We start from the raw sequence: 19,405 nt of genomic DNA, 5'->3' as shown, positions 1-19,405 counted from the left end.
ATAATTGCTCTTCTAGGGCTTCCCTGGTGGCGCAGTGGTTAAGAATCCGCCTGCCAATGCAGGGGACACGGGTTCGAGCCCTGGCCCGGGAAGATCCCACATGCCGCGGAGCAACTAAGCCCGTGCGCCACAACTACTGAGCCTGAGCTCTAGAGCCCGCGAGCCACAACTACTGAAGCCTGTGTGCCGCAACTACTGAAGCCTGCGCGCCTAGAGCCTGTGCTCCGCGACAAGAGAAGCCACCGCAATGAGAAGCCTGCGCCCCACAACAAAGAGTAGCCCCCGCTCACTGCAACTAGAGAAAGCCCGCGTGCAGCAGCAAAGACCCAATGCAACCAAAAATTAAATAAATGAATAAATAAATAAATTTAAAAAAAAAAAAAAAAAAAGAATGATTACCTTAAAAAAAAAAAATAATAATAATAATTGCTCTTCTAGTAAATTGCTTATATTATCTGATAAACACTTCCAAACACCCATTTTTATTAATCTAGGATAAAAATACCTTAGGCAATTTATTTAATATTTTATAAGCATTTTCAACAACCATATTGCACAATGAGATGAATGTGTGCTGCAAACAAAAAAATGTAATAAATTATTATCATAAAGAAAAGTGTGGTGTTCCTTATCAAGAAATCAGGAGTTTTAAGAGCAAATATTCACTGTTTTGTCAAACAGTTAGACTCCATTTTTCAGTGTTTGACTATTGACACCTTTTAATCTTCGGGACAACATCTTCCCATTCAGCCTGAGCAAGCTGATAAAAAAAGCCTGAAGGGTCCCCTTCTTTGACTCAACCTGGAAGTTCAAACGTCAAGCCTCATCAAGTAATTTCCTTAACACATCAAGCCAATCACCATTCCCTGTCCTCTCAAACCATTTTTTGAACACCTTGGAAGTCTCCAACATGTGCCTAGAAAGCTGAATTATGTAACATTCTCCTAACACTTCAATGTCAATATCACCCTCAATAACCAAACCAAACTTTGGGTGGGGTTCCACTATACTCCAGTAAATGACCACAAGTGCAAACTAGCAAAAACAAAAAAATGTTTTAAGGGTGAATATATGAAATTTCTCGTTTCTCAAACAAAAACGTTCCCATTGTATAATACTCATTTTAAAAAGAAAATCCATGAACACTGATCCTTTAAAATTAATACACTGATGGACTTCCCTGGTGGCACAGTGGTTAAGAATCTGCCTGCCAATGCAGGGGACAGGGCTTTGAGCCCTGGTCCACATGCCGCAGAGCAACTAAGCTCGAGCACCACAACTACTGAGCCTGTGTTCTAGAGGCCTCGACCACAACTACTGAGCCTGAGTGCCACAACTACTGAAGCCCAAGCGCCTAGAGCCTGTGCTCTGCAATAAGAGAAGCCACCGCAATGAGAAGCCCGCGCACGGCAACAAAGAGTAGCCCCCGCTCGCCGCAACTAGAGAAAGCCCATGCGCAGCAACGAAGACCTAACAGAGCCAATAAATAAATAAATAAATAAATAAATAAATAAAATTAAATCAAGGTGCATACCATGACATTTATTTAGACACATGAAAGAACAAGAAAAAATACATTCATATACTGCATATTCAAGAATGGGGAGCAGGTATTAAGGAGCGTTAAAAAAAAATAAAACAGTCCCAAGGTGGAGAACAGCTGTAATGTTCTGTTCAGTATGGACTGTCTTATGATTAGTGAGATGTGAGCCCCGAGTAAAGTTTTCTCTCCCATTCATAACATTTGTGAGGTAATCTCCAGAATGAATTCTTCGGTGAATAAATTCCTTGTTTAAAGGACAGGACACAATAATTACATTTATCTGGTTTCTAACCATAATGAATTTTCTAATAAAGCCTAAGGTGGGGACACCTGCTAAAAGCCTTGTCACATCAAAACATTATTAAAGTCTCTCACCAATATGGATTACCAGATGGTATTAACTTAGGCTTGAAAGCACACTGAAGAATTTGCCATGCTCATTATATCTGTAAGACTGCTCCCTAGTATGTAATCTCCAATGACTTGATAGGGTTGAACTTTGACTAAAGGCTTTGCCACACTCATTACATTTGTAAGGTTTCTCTCCAGTATGAATTCGTTGATGCCTTCTAAGGGCTGGCTTCTCATGAAAGGCTCTGCCACACTCATTACATTTGTAAGGTTTCTCTCCAGTATGAATTCGTTGATGCCTTCTAAGGGCTTGCTTCTCACGAAAGGCTTTGCCACACTCATTACATTTGTAAGGTTTCTCTCCAGTATGAATTCGTTGATGCCTTCTAAGAGCTGGCTTCTCACGAAAGACTTTGCCACAGCTGTTACATTTGTAAGGTTTTTCTTCAGTATGAATTCTCTGGTGATATTTAAGGTATGAATTTTGACCATAGACTTTGTCACATACATCACATTTATATGCTTTTGCTCCTGGATGGATTATCTCATGTTTCCTGAGGTCTGTGCCACAAAGAAAGGTTTTCCCACAAAAACTACATTTGTAAGTTTTCTCTCCAGTATGAATTCCCTGATGACGTTGAAGGGATAGATTCTGACGATACACTTTGCCACATGTATCACATTTATATAATTTCTCTTGAATGTGTGTTATCTGATGTCTTTTGAGGTATGAGCCGATAGGAAAGGTTCTGCCACACTTATTGCATTTGTAAGGCTTCTCTCCAGTATGAATTCTCTGGTGAACTGCAAGACTTCCTTTCTTATCAAAGACCTTTCCACACTCATTACACTTGTAAGGTTTCTCTCCAGTATGAACTCTTCGATGAATTACAAGGTATGAATTTCGGCAAAAGACCTTGTCACATACATCGCATTTATGCAATTTCTTTCCTATATGGATTCTCTGATGACTCCTGAGATTTGAGACCTGATGAAATGTTTTGCCACACTCATTACACTTGTAAGGTACTTCCCTGTGTGGGCTCTGGTCTTGTGTCAGTATTGAAGGATGCATAAAATCACTCCCGTATCTATTAGAAATGTTGTTTTGGACAGGAGGAGAAATTCCTTCAACTGGTGAAAATGAAGAACTACTGCTGATACTCTTAACAGCTTTATTAAATTCATCAATTTTCTGTTTACTTTTAAACATATGCAGTTCATCCTGAAGGCTTAACACAAGTCTATTTCCAATAGGCTTGTTTTTTGCATCCCTTCCACCATGTGGACTTCTATCAGTGACATCTTGGTGACAGGATATAGGGATATTTTTGTAACTTCTTCCATCATCTCTCCACTGAAAACCATGGTCATACATATTTTCCTGAATTTCCGGGAGGTAAAAATGTTTGATTCCCTGGTTTTCATGTCTTCCCAACATCAATGTTTGGAATACTCCACCTCTATCAGTGTTTGACTTTAGTTGTAATTTCTTGATCACATGTATATGAGAGATAGCTACAAGACATAAAGAAACATACATGACCTACTCATTACAATGCATGAGTAAATGTTTCATGTTAAATACATGACATTATACCAAAAGTAATACTTATAAACAGTCAGTTAGGAAACTGTGCAACCATGATGTTCAAATTTTTAGAAACACTAAATAGGATTACTTACTAAAGAAAGTGATAATACGTAATTCAAATTAAGTTTAGGGTAGCCTAGGGGATTGGGATTGACATATATACACTAATACGTATAAAACAGATAAGTAATAAGAACCTGATGTATAGGAAAAAAAAAAGTTTAGGGTAGCTTTATTTGAAACACACTATGACAAAACATTCAAATTGGAAAAAATTATGAGCTCTCAAAAAAAGTGTTTTTCCACCATGACCACAAAGAACATAGCAATTAACATTAAACACACAAATACCAGGAGTTTAGAGAAAAAACTTCTGGGGAGATGCAAGAAGAAGTGACCCATGGAACTAAAGACATTATTCACTCATCCCTACTTGAAATGGTTTCTGAGTCATCATAACTGCACATAATGATTTAGGTTGTGTCCTGAGAAAGTTGTTCAATGGATGAACGGGGATCATTTTTACAGTGTGAGTAATGAGGCAACTGAAAATACTGAAGTTAAAAGAAAAGAACTGGCCTAGCAAGTAACATAATACTGCTCCATTTTTAACAGTGGGAATTAATAGTATAGGTATGGAACAGAAACCAAAGACATTTAAAAAGGGAGAAAATGAAGCATTATAGAAACAAAGCAGGTTTACATCTATCACATTGTTTCCTATGTAAGGCATAAACTGAATATTCCATAAGTCCCATTTCCATGCATATATTCACAAAGAGCACACATAATATTCCATAAGATGTACAAGAATGTTCTCAGCTGAAACTTGAAGGAAAAGCCAGAAGAAGGCCATCAAAAACAGATGAATGAGTTTATGCTATACACAAACATACAGATATAAAGAAATCGAAAACTATTAAAAGTTCATCAACATATTTTAAAAAGAACGAAACTATCATATAATGCAGCAATTACAGTGTTGGCAATATATCGAAAAAAATGAAATCACTGTCTTAGAAGATACCTGCACTCCCACATTCATCAGAGCAGTAATCACAATAGCCCAGGCATCAAAACAACCTAAGTGTCCAACAGATGAATGGGGAACAACCCTGTGAGATATACAGAATATAATATCATTTACCCATAAAGAAGAAAAAATTCCTACTATTCTTAACAATACAGATGGACAACAAGGGTATAGACTCAGTAAAATAATCCACAGAGAAAGAATAATACTCAATAATCTCACTTATGTGTAAAACATACCAAAAAAAAAAAAAAAAAAAAGCCAAACTAAGAGCCACCTAGAGTAGCATAGTGATTACCAAAGGTTAGGGGTTAGTAGAATGGGAAGATATTCGTCAAAGGAGTAAATTTACCGTTTTAAGTTGAAAGATTTCTACATATTTAATGTACAGTATGGTAATTATAATTATCAATACTATACTATATGCCTGAAAGTTGCTAAGATGGTAGACCTTAAATGTTCTCACCACACATAAAAAACTGTAATTATGTCACAGATGAATGTATTAAGTGACCTACCAAGGTAATCATTTTGCAATATAACTGGATCAAATCATTACCCTGTACACCTTAAACTGATAAAATGATATATATTAATTAAATTTTAATAAATCAGGAAAGAGAAAATACAAATAAGTAGACAAAAAAGGTCGTGGTTTACCAAGTAAATAAATTTCAAGAAACTTAAAAAATAAATGACTTAGAAGTAGAAAATATGCCAAAACTAGCAGATTTAAAAAGCATTAGATTACAAATCAATGAAATAGAGAATAAAAACTACATAAAATCACAAGCTCACAACTTGGTTCTTACCTACATCTAGAATAACTACCAAAAAGAGTAAAGACTCAAATTACTGAAATCAGAAATGAAAGAGAGGACATTACAACTGATTCGACAACAATCAAGAAAATTAGAACAAAATATTAAGACAATTCTATTCCTAAGTATTGCATAAACTAGAAGAAGTGAATAAATTCTTAGAAAAACAACCTATCAATGCAAACCAAAGAAGAAATTAAAATCTGTATGAACCAGTAACGGAAAAAAGATGGAATCACTAATCAAAAACCATTCAACAAGAAAGGCCAGATACATTCACTGCAGAATCCTAGACAACATTTCCAAACAATTAAGAATAATCTTCCTTAAACTCTGTCCCCAAAGAAACAAAGAGAAAGGACCAGTTGCAAACTCTATGACACTAGAATTACTCTAATAGCGCCAGACAGACATTAAAAAAAAAGACTAAAATCTCTATAATGAATAATGATGCAAAAAGCATCAATACAACAATAGTAAGCTAAACTTAACACCAAATTAAAAGGATTATATACGATAAAAAAAGAGAATACATTCTTGAAATGTCAGGATGCTTCAACATATGAAAACATTCAGTGTAAAATACATTAAGAGAATGAAAAGGAGCAACGCAGGTCCCGGGAGCGCGGCGGGTGGCATGAGCGGGACAGGGGGCACGGGCCAGGCGCTGGCCGGGCACTGGCCGCGCTGCTGCTGGCTGCGTCCGTGTTGAGCACTGCACTGGTGGCCCCCGGAGACTCCCCAACGCCAGACTTAGGGAAAAAAAGGCACTTAGAGCTTTAGATGGACCAGGCTTTGCTGCTCATCCATAATGAACTGCCTGGGACAAACTTGACCGTCTACTGGAATTTCAATCGCTGTTATCATTGCCTGCTCCAGGTCCTGGTCGACGTCTCCCAGAGCAGGAAACCTGGGGAGCCCAGCATTGAGGCCGTGGCTGTGAGCACCCAGCACGGATCCATCCTGCAGCTTAATGACACCACGGAGGAGAAGCAAGTTTGTAGGCTGGAATACAAATTTGGGGAATTTGGAAACTATTCTCTCTTGGTAAAGCACACCCATGATGGAGTGAATGGAATTGCATGTGACCTGGTCGTTAACGGGAAGCCAGTCGACAGTAACCTTCCCGTGAGTATTGCGTTCCTTGTCGGCCTGGTGCTCATCATTGTGGCGTCCTTTCTAAGGTTCTCGCTGAGAGAAATTTATTAAAGGAAAACATTGACTGAAACCATTGAACACCGGGCGTAACAACACACAGAGGAACTTCTAACGGCCACCGGATCCAACAGGTCCCGGCCCCTCATCCCAGGGTCCCCAACAAGGTGCCTTTGCTGCACCCCACCGGGCGGCCCTCCATCCCCCCACCCCAAGTCTCCCTTCCTCAGGGCCCCGCAGGTGGCCTCTCGCCAGGACGATGGGCGCCGGCAATGCCCGCTCCCCCCGGGGCAGCCCCTCCCCCTCTGGCCCACATGCCCGGGGCCTGGCCCTGCCCTATGGCGGGCACAGGACGGTCCCACAGCAGGGCACGTGCCACTGAGCCAAGGACGTGGAGTCCTGAGGAACAATAGGGTGGCCCAGCAGAGCACAGGCCCCGGGGTCCTCCTGCAGACCTCCTGCAGCCCCAGTCCAGGTCTTCCTTCCCAAGGTCCCAGGTGGGCTCCCAGGTCCTGGGGTGGGCGCTGGCTGTGACCTCGTCCATCCCGTCCTCCCCGCCGGCTCCTGGGACTGGGCTCAGGGTCTCCGCGCCGGGCCGGGGTCAGGGGGAACTGCTCAGAGTAGAGCACACGCACATTTCCACAACAAGAAGCAGCGCTGGGCCTGAATCTACACCCAGAAAGCACACGTTGAGCTCATGACACTGGCCCACAGAGACCAGAGCCTTGGCTGGCACGTGGTGCACCACAGGGCTCCGCGGGGGGACGATGGCTAGGGTGTGTGTGTTGGGGGAGGGGAGCGGGGGCTGGGGGGTTCCTTGACACCTGGGTCCCTCTGGGGCCTACACGGACACATTTGGGCTTGCCAGTGCAGGGAGCAGCCTGCCCCAGAGGGGGGACACTGAATAGGGGTCCCCTCTCGGGAGGGAGGCCCAGGCACCTTGAGTGGCCCCCAACGTCTCCCAGGCCAGTGTGGGTGGCAGCCATCTGCAGGTGCCCCTCACCTAGGCCGGGGCTGGCCACTCAGGGCTGCTCCCAGGTGGCAGGCTTTGCGGCTGGCCTTGGCATTGGCAGCTGGTGAGTTGTGGTTCTCCAGGCCAGTCCCAGGTCTCCAGTGGCCATGCACAAACCTAGGTAGAACAAAACACTCCTCCCTCCCACCAACAAATTCCCTTGGACCCTGCCTGGACCCCCCTCCCCTCCTCCTCCTGCCCCTCATCCTCTTCTCCATGTCTCCCTCCTCTGTCTCCTCCCTCTCCTCCTCCTCCTCCTCCTTTGGAACAAACGCTTCCCTGCACCCCCCACTCACACCAAAGCCAGTTGTGGGGTACTGGGCCACCAGGTACTCAGCGCCCTGCCTGCCAAGCTGAGCCGACGCTCTCGCCTGGGATCGTCTCCTCACAGCGTTTGCTGTCCTTGTCCCTATTGCCCTTGCAGGCTGCAGGGGGAGGAGACTGCCCCCGGCCCTCACTTGCGCAGAGGCTCCAGGGGGCTGCCTTCCTGGGGCGGGGCTCCCCTCGAGCGGTGTAGATGATCCTGAAGACGGGCTGGACCCTGCGGTGTCCCCTCCGGGGCACCTCCTCTCTGCCCCGCAGCTCTTCCTCGCCAGCGCCAGCGCTGGCTCCTTGTGGCAGGGGCGGCCCCGGGGGAGGCGCCTCTAGGCCCCGCGTGGCCTGGGGGCCCATCAGCATCACTAGCTCAGAGCCCACAGGGTGGGCGTCTGAGGGTGGCCGGAAGACAGGGCTGATGCCAGAGCCCCCGACTATACCTTTCTCAGCCTCTGCTGCGTTGGGGTCTCTGTCCGAGGCTCGGGGACCCCTCGTGCTGGGTATGGTGGCTCCCCGCTTGTGTCGCCGGTGCCTCCCTGAGCTGACGTTGGCTTGCTTGGTGGAGTCCCTTCCAGCTGGTGGGTGCCGAGGGGCTGGGCCCGGGCCTGGCGGCCCTGCCCTCTGCCCCAGTCAGGGCCCCCACTGTTCCTGCGGACTGCCCCTTCCCTCGTTAAAATAGCTGGGTTGCCTGCTAGGGGAGGGGGTGCCTGGATATCCTGAGCCTATGCTTCCTCGGGCTTGGGGTGGCTCATGGCCCCAGCCCCCATCTCGTTTCCCAGCTCCTCTGCTGCAAGCTGAGGCTTCTGCTTTGCTGGGGGACACGCTGCCTGGCTCTGGCCTTCCTCCCCAGTCCCGCAGAGGCACGGCACCTGCCTGCGCTCCAGTGACAGGGTAGCCCCTGTCTGGACGGTCTCAGCGCTGCTCCCACGAAACAGCCGTGCCTGCACCATGACCGGAGGGGCTGGCACGCTGGTCTCTGCCAGTACCTGGGGGCCAGAGGCCCTGCGGCCCCTTCCCACTTGCCTCTGCTTCTCCCTGGCCACTGCCATGGTGGCCTCCCACTCCTCCTCGTCTCGAATGAGCTTCAGTAACTCCAGGAAAGTGGGCGCACACCCTCGCTGCTCCAGGAGCTTGAGCTTGCCCTGGAGGGCGCTGCTCCTGGAGGCCTGAGCCAGGACGTGTTTCAGGCGAATCATGTCTGCGCTTCTCACTGACCAGGGGCTGTGCTGCAGGGCATTCTGCAGCAGGGGCTGTAACCGTAACAAAAAATCAGAGACTTTCTCTCCGGACTTCTGGCATGTCTGGAGGAAGTTTAAATGTGAGGTTCTATAGTCCTCTTTACTCCCGAAGATCTGCTTCAGGGTGTCCAGGCACTGCTCCACAGTCATGGAGTCATTGTTGGCCCGCAGCACCTGTATGAGGGACAGGGCAGGGCCCTCTAAGCTTTCTAGTAAACGCCGCTGCTTCTCTACCTCAGGCACCTGCCACATCTGCATCATCTCAGTCACCTGCTCTAGCCAGGCTTCAAAGTTCTCTTCGCCTGGGTCTGGGAATGTGCTTCCCGAAAACACCTTCAGTTTTGGGTACCACATGCTTTCTTTCAGAGGCTGCGGGACTGGTGGCTCGACTTGAGCCAAGCCTTTTGGCTCTACGTCCTCAGGGTAAGTGCTATGCCCCAGGGTATTGACCACATCTACCATTCTCCGGCCCTCATCTTTCAGGAAGTAGTTCAGTCTGTTGATACATTCATCATCTGGGCTACGGGGCTTCACCACCACTTCCCAGGTACCTCCCCTTCCTGGGATCTGATTGGGCATCGTAGCATAATTGACCTCGTCAGCCAATTCGATGAAAACTGCCTTAGAGTTGTCTTCCCTTCTGAACATTCTGCCCAGCACACTGTAGGCACACAGGGGCTGTAAGTCCGCCTTCAGGGTCTCTGTCATTTCCTCTTCACTACACTCCACAGGGATGCCCACGATCAGCACGGCCTTCCTGGGGTCCAGGTCCATCCCCTTGCACCAATCCTCCAACAGATGCACAGCCATTGCTCCCACTACCTATGGACTGACCTAATACTAGGGGCAGTAATCAGCTCACAGCGTCTGACCAGGACTCAAGGAATTCTGAGTCAATGCCAAGTATGAAGGCAGAATCGTTCCGGGTTCCCACAGCCTCTGCTTGCCGTGGCCTCCTCCTCAAAGTCCAAGGACTCTTCTGTGTGTACTGGAGGTGCCTGCTGGAGATGCCTGCAGGCCGGGGCGCCTGTGCACCACGCCACCGCGCGTCCGTGGCCACTGCTCGCGTGGTGCATTCTCCTGTAATTGATTTCTAATCTCATAGTGCTGTGGTCAGAAAAGATGCTTGATATGATTTCAATTTTCTTAAATTTACTGAGGCTTGATTAGTGACCCAAGGTGTGATCTATCCTGGAGAATGTTCCGTGTGCACTTGAGAAGAAAGTGTAATCTGCTGTTTTTGGATGGAATGTCCTATAAATATCAATTAAATCTGGAAAAAAAAAAAAAAAAGAGAATGAAAGAAGGACTTCTCTGGTGGCAGAGTGGTTAAAGACTCCGCCTGCCAATGCAGGGGACACGGGTTCGAGCCCTGGTCCGGGAAGATCCCACGTGCCGCAGAGCAACTAAGCCCGTGCGCCACAACTACCGAACCTGTGCTCTAGAGCTTGCGAGCCACAACTACTGAGCCCGAGTGCCACAACTACTGAAGCCCACATGCCTAGAGCCCGTGCTCCACAATAAGAGAAGCCACCGCAATGAGAAGCCCACGCACCACAATGAAAAGTAGCCCCTGCTCGCCGCAACTAGAGAAAGCCCGCACACACCAATGAAGACCACACAGCCAAAAATAAAGAAATAAAATAAATAAATGTATACAAAAAAGAGAATATATAAAAAAAAACCCTACATGATGGTCTCAATTGATGCTGGCAAAGCATTTGAAAAAAGTCAACAGCCTTTCATGATAAAGATACTCAATAAACCAAAAAAGTTTTAAAAAGCTACCTCAACACAATAAAGGACACATATTGACAGCACACAGCAAACATTATGCTCAATGGTGAAAGACTGAAAGCATTCCCTCTAAGATCAGAAACAGGACAAGGATACTTGCTCTTACTTCTAAAAACTTATTCCTGGAAATCCTAGTAGGAACAAGAACAAGTAGGCAAAAAAAAAAGAGATAAAAGGTATCCAAATATAAAAAGGAAACAAAATTATCTGTTTAAAACCAATATGATCTAATTTGTAGAAATCCTGAAGATTCTGGAAAAAAAACAAAAAAAACAAAAAACCCTGCTAGAAATACTAAATTACCAGACATTTAATCAACATGCAAAAATCAATGTATTTCTATACAACAAAAATTCCACCATGAGGGGGCTCTTCCCCAATCAAACACTCACATGGAAAATAGAAAACAAAAACACTAATAGTAACATCAAATACATAGACCTGATGATAAAATTAATAAAATCAAGACCACTTGTTACCCATAGAAATGCACAAAATGAAAGCAGCAGTGCTGTAAACAAAAAAATGATTGCTCACCATTGATAAAGTATCACTCCACAAACTGTCTCATTAAGACGCTTCAAAATTAGCTGTGACGGTATAATGAACAAGGGCATGCACAGGCAACAAAAAATATGGCATGACAGTTGAGTCAATAGCCTAACACGAGAATGTGAACTTGGACAATGTTATCCCTAGGAGAAATTCCTATACCATTTCTTGAGGCTCAAACGATGGTAATTATTACATGTGAGCAACATTGTCACAGTGCCTTTGAGACATGTTTTGGTGATATTCCTCAAAACCAGAAAAAGAACTGCAAAGACTTATCAGGATCTTACAACATAGGAGGGAAAGTATTCTCCATCAAAAATTTTCTGTTACACAGCAAACTCATTCCACAGTATCCACCAGAAGTTGTCCATTAACTACAGGTACATTATCAAGGAAAGAAACGAGATAAAATTTCAGTCCCTAGAAGCATGTCTTTCAAAAGCAACTTTCAAAGGCAAAATCATGCAAACTCAGGAGAATATTAAATCAGAAAGAATCTATATTTCCTAAGTACAGCAGTAAGAAAGGAAAAAAATATAAGATACGGGGTTCAGATATTATGGGTCCTTGACACGGAATCATGAGCTCAACCCATAGATTCCAAGATAGAGCCAGAAAGATTCATATGTTCTCCCCATGTAGGACTGGGGATTAAAACGAGGATCTCTCTGTCCACCGTCTTTAGAGTTTCCCTAAGTTACAATAACAGAAGATCTAATGCACCTCCCTATTACACACATCCCTGATGGGTGTGGCAAAGTCAGAACAGAAGAAATGGCCGACGGATCTAAACAAGCAGACAGGGCTTGAGAAAGCTCCATGCAGGTTCTGAGGTGCCAGATGGAATGAAACAGCAAGCAGTGTTTTCCCATCTTATAATTAGATCTTCTAAAAAACATCAGATGGGGGTGTAATCCAGAAAGGCCCAGGGACTGGAGTCTGGAGGCATCAGCTCTGATCTATATGGACTGAAAACTGAGCATTCAAGAGAATCAAGTCCAAAAGGAGAGATGAGAGAGCAAGAGACCCCTTTATTTTAAAACTTTCCAGTTGGGTGTTTTAAATACTTAAGCACTGGAAAAAACTCCTGGTGTATCATGAAGTGGGCAGACCATCTAAAGAAATGGCACATTTAAACTCCTGAGACCTGAGACATCAAGGCACTGAGTTCAGTTAAGCGAGGCATGGGATTCCAAAAGGCAAATAAGGGTAAATGCAAAGATACGCTCCCAACATTTGGAAGGAAGTTATCCTCACCCACAAAGATCAGGTTCCTGTAGGTCTCCAACATCACGTCCCTGTACAAGGCCCTCTGAGCAGGGTCCAGGCATTTCCACTCCTCCTGAGAGAATGTGATGACCACATCATTCAATGTCAACTGACCCTGAAAGAAAAAACACATTTCACCAAGTGTGAAAGAGTTTATTTGTGTATTCCACTAATAAAACACTGATTCAGGGGTTTCCCTGGTGGTGCAGTGGTTAAGAATCCGCCTGTCAATGCAAGGGACACGGGTTTGCGCCCTGGTCCAGGAAGATCCCACAGGCCGTGGAGCAACTAAGCCAGTGCACCACAACTACTGAGCCTGTGCTCTAGAGCCCACGAGCCACAACTACTGAGCCCGCATGCCACAACTACTGAAGCCCACACGCCTAGAGCCCGTGCTCCACAACAAGAGAAGCCACCACAATGAGAAGCTCACACACAGCAACGAAGAGTAGTCCTCGCTCACTGCGACTAGTGAAAGCCCGTGTGCAGCAACGAAGACCCAGTGTAGCCAAAAATAAATAAATAAATTTATATATATAAAAAAATACTGATTTAAAATTAGAAAAGTTATTACTATTATACATTAACAGATTAAGAAAAAATTATCACAATAATAAAGTTTAAAACTTACTGGAAAATGAAAAACCATTAAAAAAAAAAAGGAAAAAAATATTGCAATTAAGCAAGAACATTTCACCAAACATGATGATCAGAAGGAAACACTCGGAGAGAAGTTAACGCTCTTACACCGTTGATGGGAATATAAATTGATGCAGCCATTATGGAAACCAGTGTGGATGTTCCTCAATAAATTAAAAATGGAGTTGCCATATGTTCCAGCAATTCCACTCCTGGGCATATATCCAGACAAAACTATAATTCAAAAAGATACACGATCCCCTATGTTCACATGATCGTCATTTACAAAATTCAAGACATGGAAACAACCTAAATGTCCACTGACAAATGAGTGGATAAAGAAAATGTGGTGTATATATACAATGGAATATTACTCAGCCATAAAAAAGAATGAAAGAATGTCATTTGCAGCCACATGGATGGACTTAGAGATTATCATACTAAGTGAAGTAAGTAAAACGACAAATACCATGTTATCACTTATATGTGGAATCTAAAATACGACACAAATGAACATATTTACGGAACAGAAATACTCACAGAGAACAGACTTGTGGTTGCAGGATTGTGGTGGGGGAGGATTGCAAGTTTGGGATCAGCAGATGCAAACTAGTATATACAGGATGGAGAAACTACAAGGTCCTACCGTAGAGGACAGGGAACTATATTCAATATCCTGTGATAAACCAGAATGGAAAAGAATATATACATGTATAATTGAGTCACTTTGCTGCACAGCAGAAATTAACACAACACTGTAAATCAACTATACTTCAATAAAATTTAAGAAAAAAAAAAAACAGAAGGAAATACTCAGTGCATTCCCACTGACATTACAGTGGAGGGAAGGGGGCTGGCCAGGGCTCCTGACTTTCACCACTGTACGGTGTGGCTGAGCAGGGACCACTAGAGGAAGTAACAGGAGGAAAACAGAGAACAAGAGCAAGACACAGAGACAGCATGTCAGAGAGTTAAAACTGTTAACATTCACAAATCCAAGGACACAGAAAAGCTAAAAGTGAAAGGATGGAAAAAGATATTACGTCCCAAAGATAGCAGGGATGACTGCATAATATCAGACAAAATGAATTAAAGAGAAAAATTGACATAAGACAGAAAGGACATTATATTATCATAAAAAAGGGTAACTCTCAAAGATATAACAATTATAAATATTTAAACACCTAACAGAGTTCCCCTCAATACCCCAGTGTTAAGTACCAGTGGAAGCAAAGAGAAGACCAAAAGGAAACAGCACCTGAACAACACTATAGACTCACAAGACCACAGAGATCACCCCATCCAACAAAAGCAGAAAACACATGCTTCTCAAGCACACATGAAACATTCTCCATCACAGACTACATGTTAGGCCACAAAGCAAATCTTAGCAAATTCAAGAAGACTCAGATCATAAAATGTATTTCTCCAAACATAATGAAACCAAACTTCAAAAAGCCAGCAGAAGGAAAACAGAAAAATTTCAAAAATGTAGAAATGAAACAATTCATTTTTAAACCAATACTTGAAAGAAGACAAGGAAACTTTTAAAATATCTAAATGAAAGTAACAACACAACATACTAAAAATTATACCGTCAAGCAGTACAAAAAGGAAAGTCTACACTGCTAAACATCTACAACAAAAAAGAGAAGAGAACACAAATCAGGAATATATTCACTACAAGGAAGGAGAAAAAGAAAAAACTAAACAAAAAGTTACTAGAAAGAAACAGAGACGAAAGGTTAGATGAGAGATAAATGAAACAGAATGTAGGAAAACAAAATAAAAATCAAACAACCAAGAGTTGGTGTTTTAACACTAGGCAGGAAACAGATTGCAACTGATGTCACAGAAATGTTTTTTAAAGGAAGATAAGGGAGAACTATGAACAGTAATGCCTACAAATTACATAATCTAGAAGATACAGGTAAGTTCTTACAAACGTCAAACCTAACCAGGCCTAATCATTACAAAATAAAAAATCTGAATAGAATTATAACTGGGAGATTCAAGCAGTAATCAAAAACCTCAAACAAGGAAAAACCCAGGACAAGATAGCCTCCCTACTGAATTGTACCAAACACGTGCAGAAGAATCGCCTCTACTCCTGCTAAAATCTTCTTGAATAGTCAGAGGCAACACTAGCAAATTCCTTCTATGGAGTCTGCTTAACTCTGATACCAAAGCCAGAAAAAGATGCAAGAAAAGAAAACTACAAATCCAATATCCCCCACACATACTGATGCAAAATCCTTAACAAAATACTACAAAATCAAATTCAACAGCACGTGAAAATGTATTCAAATCAACACCAAGTACATTTTATTCCTATAATGCAAGGCTGACTCAACATGGAAAAGTCAATTAATGTGATATAACACGTTGACAGAATAAAGGAAAAAACCACATATGATCATCTCAATTGATGCAGAAATAACCCACTTAACAAAATGCAGCAACCTTTCAAGATATAAACCCTCAACAAACCAGAAACAGTAAACTATCTTGACATAATAAACACCAAATATGAAAAGAACACAGCTAACATTATACTCTACAGTCAAAGACTAAAAGGTTTTCCTCTCACATCAGGAGGAAGGCAAGCATGCACACACTCTGCTATGCACACTTACTACTATTCAACAAAGTACTGAAAATCCTACCAAAGCCATTAAATGGAAAAAGAAATCAAAGATACTCAAACTAAAAAAGAATTATCTTTTTTTGTGGGTGACAAGTTTTATACGGACAAACCACAAAGACACTACAAGAAAACAACTATGTCGGGACTTCCCTGATGGTGCAGTGGTTAAGAATCCGCCTGCCAACGCAGGGGACACAGGTTCGAGCCCTGGTCCGGGAAGATCCCACATGCCCTGGAGCAACTAAGCCCATGCGCCACAACTACTGAGCCTGTGCTCTAGACCCTGCGAGCCACAACTACTGAGCCTGTGTGCCACAGCTACTGAAGCCTGCGCGCTCTAGAGCCCGTGCTCCACAACAAGAGAAGCCATCGCAGTGAGAAGCCCAAGCACCTCAAGGAAGAGTAGCCCCTGCTTGCTGCAACTAGAGAAAGCCCATGCACAGCAACGAAGACCCAACACAGCCCAAAATAAATAAATAAATAAATAAATTTTTAAAAAGAAAAAGAAAACCCAACTATGTCAAAAAATTTTTTTAGAAAAGTTGGATAAAAAAATTACCATGCAAAAATCAGACAAATTTCTATATGGAATGAAAAATGTCAAAAAAAATTGAGAAAACAATCCCATTAACTACAGCATTAAAAAGTACAGAATACTGCCATTGTGCTCGGCGGTTCCCCGGATCTGTCTCTTGCTTCAACAGTGTTTGGACGGAACAGACCCAGGGTCGCCCTTTCCTCCAGCCTCCGACCACCCTCCAGCCTTCTGAGCCAGCCACTCATCTATCCACCCTCCAACCTTCGGAGTCAGGCACTCAGCTGTCCTCGGTCACCGGGACCAGCCGACACCTTTTTTTGAGCCGAACTCCTTATTACTGATCAACCATGAGCTCCCAGATTCGTCAGAATTATTCCACCGAGGTGGAGGCCGCCGTCAACCGCCTGGTCAACATGCATCTGCGGGCCTCCTACACCTACCTCTCTCTGGGCTTCTATTTCGACCGCGACGATGTGGCTCTGGAGGGCGTGGGCCACTTTTTCCGCGAATTGGCCGAAGAGAAGCACGAGAGCGCCGAGCGCCTCTTGAAAATGCAAAACCAACGCGGCGGCCGCGCCCTCTTCCAGGACGTGCAGAAGCCATCTCAAGATGAGTGGGGTAAAACTCAGGACGCTATGGAAGCCGCCATTAACATGGAGAAGAACCTCAACCAGGCCCTTCTGGATCTGCATGCCCTGGGGTTGTGCCCGCGCAGACCCCCACCTCTGCGACTTCCTGGAGAGCCACTTCCTAGATGAGGAGGTGAAACTCATCAAGAAGATGGGTGACCACCTGACCAACCTCCGCAGGCTGGCTGGTCCCCAGGCTGGGCTGGGCGAGTATCTCTTCGAAAGGCTCACCCTCAAGCACGACTAGGAGCCTCCGGAGCCCAGTGGCCTTTGAGGAGCCCCTCTGGTGTCAGGGCTTCTGCCTGAAGCCCCTCTCTGCAGCCACTAGGCAGCTTTTTAACCACCCTGGAGCCCTCTCCCAAGCCTTGGACCAAATGGAAACAATAAAGCTTTTTGCAGCGGTAAAAAAAAAAAAAAAAAAAAAAAAAAAAGTACAGAATACTTAGGAATAAATTAGCCAAGGAGGTGAAACACTTGTACACTGAAAACTACAAAACTTGTTACAAGTAATCCAAGGAGATACACACAAATAGAAAGATATCCTGTACGCATGCACTGGAAGACTTAATATTCTTAAAATGACCACAGTCTCAAAGTGTTCTATAGATACAACAGAATCCCTGTCAAAATTCCAATGGCAATATTTGCAGTGACAGAAAAAAACATGGTAAAAAAACATGCTTTGCAGTAATACAAAAAAACATGGTAAAAAAAACATGCTAGGGCTTCCCTGGTGGCGCAGTGGTTGAGAATCTGCCTGCTAATGCAGGGGACACGGGTTCGAGCCCTGGTCTGGGAAGATCCCACATGCCACGGAGCAGCTGGGCCCGTGAGCCACAATTGCTGAGCCTGCGCGTCTGGAGCCTGTGCCCCGCGACGGGAGGGGCCTCGATAGAGAAAGGCCCGTGCACCGCGATGAAGAGCGGTCCCCGCACCGCGATGAAGAGTGGCCCCCGCTTGCCGCAACTGGAGAAAGCCCTCGCACGAACCGAAGACCCAACACAGCCAAAAATAAATAAATAAATAAATAAATAAATAAATAAATAAGAAAATCCTTTTAAAAAAAAACATGCTAAGAGAATCTCAAAGGACCCAAAACGGCCCAAATACTCTTGAAACAGGAGGGAGATGGAGAAGGCCCTTTTTGAATATCAAAACATATTATATACAAATTAATCAAGATGGTGTGGTACTGGCATGAACACAGACACATAAAGCAAAGGAACAGAACAGAATGCTCACAAATAATCCTTGGCATGTATGTAAAATGTACTCACAAGGGTGGTAATACTACACAATGGAAAAAGGACAGTCTCAGTAACAAATGCTGCTGGGAAACTGGATATCTACCAGCAAAAGAATAAAGTAGGGACCTTACTTGCATAAAGCAGAAAAACTTCTCTGTCATGAAAAAGGCAATCAACAGAGTGTAAAGACAACCCCTGAGAAATGGAGGGGAAGAAAATGACTTGAAGAATCCAGAGAATTTTGTTGATTTCATAGTTCAAAATCGATGATGGAATAAAACACCCTCTCTATCACTGATGTCTCTTTCTGAACTTTCCATTCCATTTTCCAATCATTCAGATTTTGAACTCAGTGACTCACTCATTTAGCTTCTAGTGTATTATAAAAAAAAATCAGAACAAATTTCTTGTTATTGTTCAGTTTTCCAGAATTTACCAAGTATTGTGCATATGCAGATGACTTCCACGAACAGGATAGGTCACAGAATTTACAGAGAGCGGACGGTGCATTCAGACGAAGCCCTTTAACAATACCTGCTGCCCAACAGCACTGAGACCCCATCCACAATCCACAGGTGTGAAGCCCTGCCTAAGACAATGTCCACTGGAACCTCAGGGGAGATGAAATCTAGGTGGACAGGACAGGGACTGAGGGAAGGCACTAGATAAAGGTGGATGTACAGGTGTCGGGAAGGGTACCTCAGAGTGAGACAAGATCAGCAAGTCCAGCTGAGGGCACTTCAGAGAGGACAGACTGAAGAATCAACTGAGAATATGACTTTACCTCAGAAAGAGCCATTCCTGACTCCTGTTCTTTTCCCTCTCTTAAGGGCTTTGTTAAGACAACAGGACTCTTTAGAGGTCTATCCTGAGAGTTGGAAACAGGCTGTTTAATGCTTAGAATCAACACACCCCCTTCCCGAGTCACCACCACACACACAGGGAAGACCTCAGCATGCGGAACAGACAGTCCCCTGCCGCCCACTGTCCCAGGAGGGGCTCAGGACAGTAAACTCCCACAC

At 44.0% G+C, this 19,405-nt stretch overlaps 3 protein-coding genes across 3 annotated transcripts in view; 2 read left to right on the top strand and 1 right to left on the bottom strand.

Moving 5' to 3' along the window:
• Window positions 1-19,405, top strand: part of LOC114235400 (zinc finger protein 665-like) — a 427,904-nt gene that overhangs the window by 180,363 nt on the left and 228,136 nt on the right. The window lies entirely within an intron of this gene.
• LOC114237664 (zinc finger protein 347-like) lies at window positions 1,564-19,194 on the bottom strand. The gene is made up of 3 exons (XM_057533553.1): window positions 19,168-19,194; window positions 12,672-12,798; window positions 1,564-3,412 (listed from the first exon to the last, which is right to left on the bottom strand). Exons 1-3 carry the CDS (start codon window positions 19,180-19,182, stop codon window positions 1,941-1,943), a joined length of 1,614 nt encoding a protein of 537 aa, XP_057389536.1. The 5' UTR covers window positions 19,183-19,194; the 3' UTR covers window positions 1,564-1,940.
• Window positions 16,634-17,519, top strand: LOC130705673 (ferritin light chain-like). Its single transcript, XM_057533657.1, is given in 2 exon segments — window positions 16,634-17,205; window positions 17,207-17,519. Coding segments are annotated over 2 exon segments (528 nt in total). The 5' UTR covers window positions 16,634-16,854; the 3' UTR covers window positions 17,384-17,519.

This window comes from Balaenoptera acutorostrata, chromosome 19 (genome assembly GCF_949987535.1).
Source record: "Balaenoptera acutorostrata chromosome 19, mBalAcu1.1, whole genome shotgun sequence".
Taxonomy (NCBI): Eukaryota; Metazoa; Chordata; class Mammalia; order Artiodactyla; family Balaenopteridae; genus Balaenoptera; species Balaenoptera acutorostrata.
This window is presented reverse-complemented; position numbering and strand designations above follow the sequence as displayed.

What these genes read in the sequence shown, in the direction of transcription:
- LOC114237664 (XM_057533553.1), bottom strand. An exon ending in CAGGAACCTGATCTTTGTGG is followed by an intron (nt 3,413 to 12,671) that starts GTGAGGATAACT and finishes TATGTCTTGTAG; the next exon opens with CTATCTCTCATATACATGTG.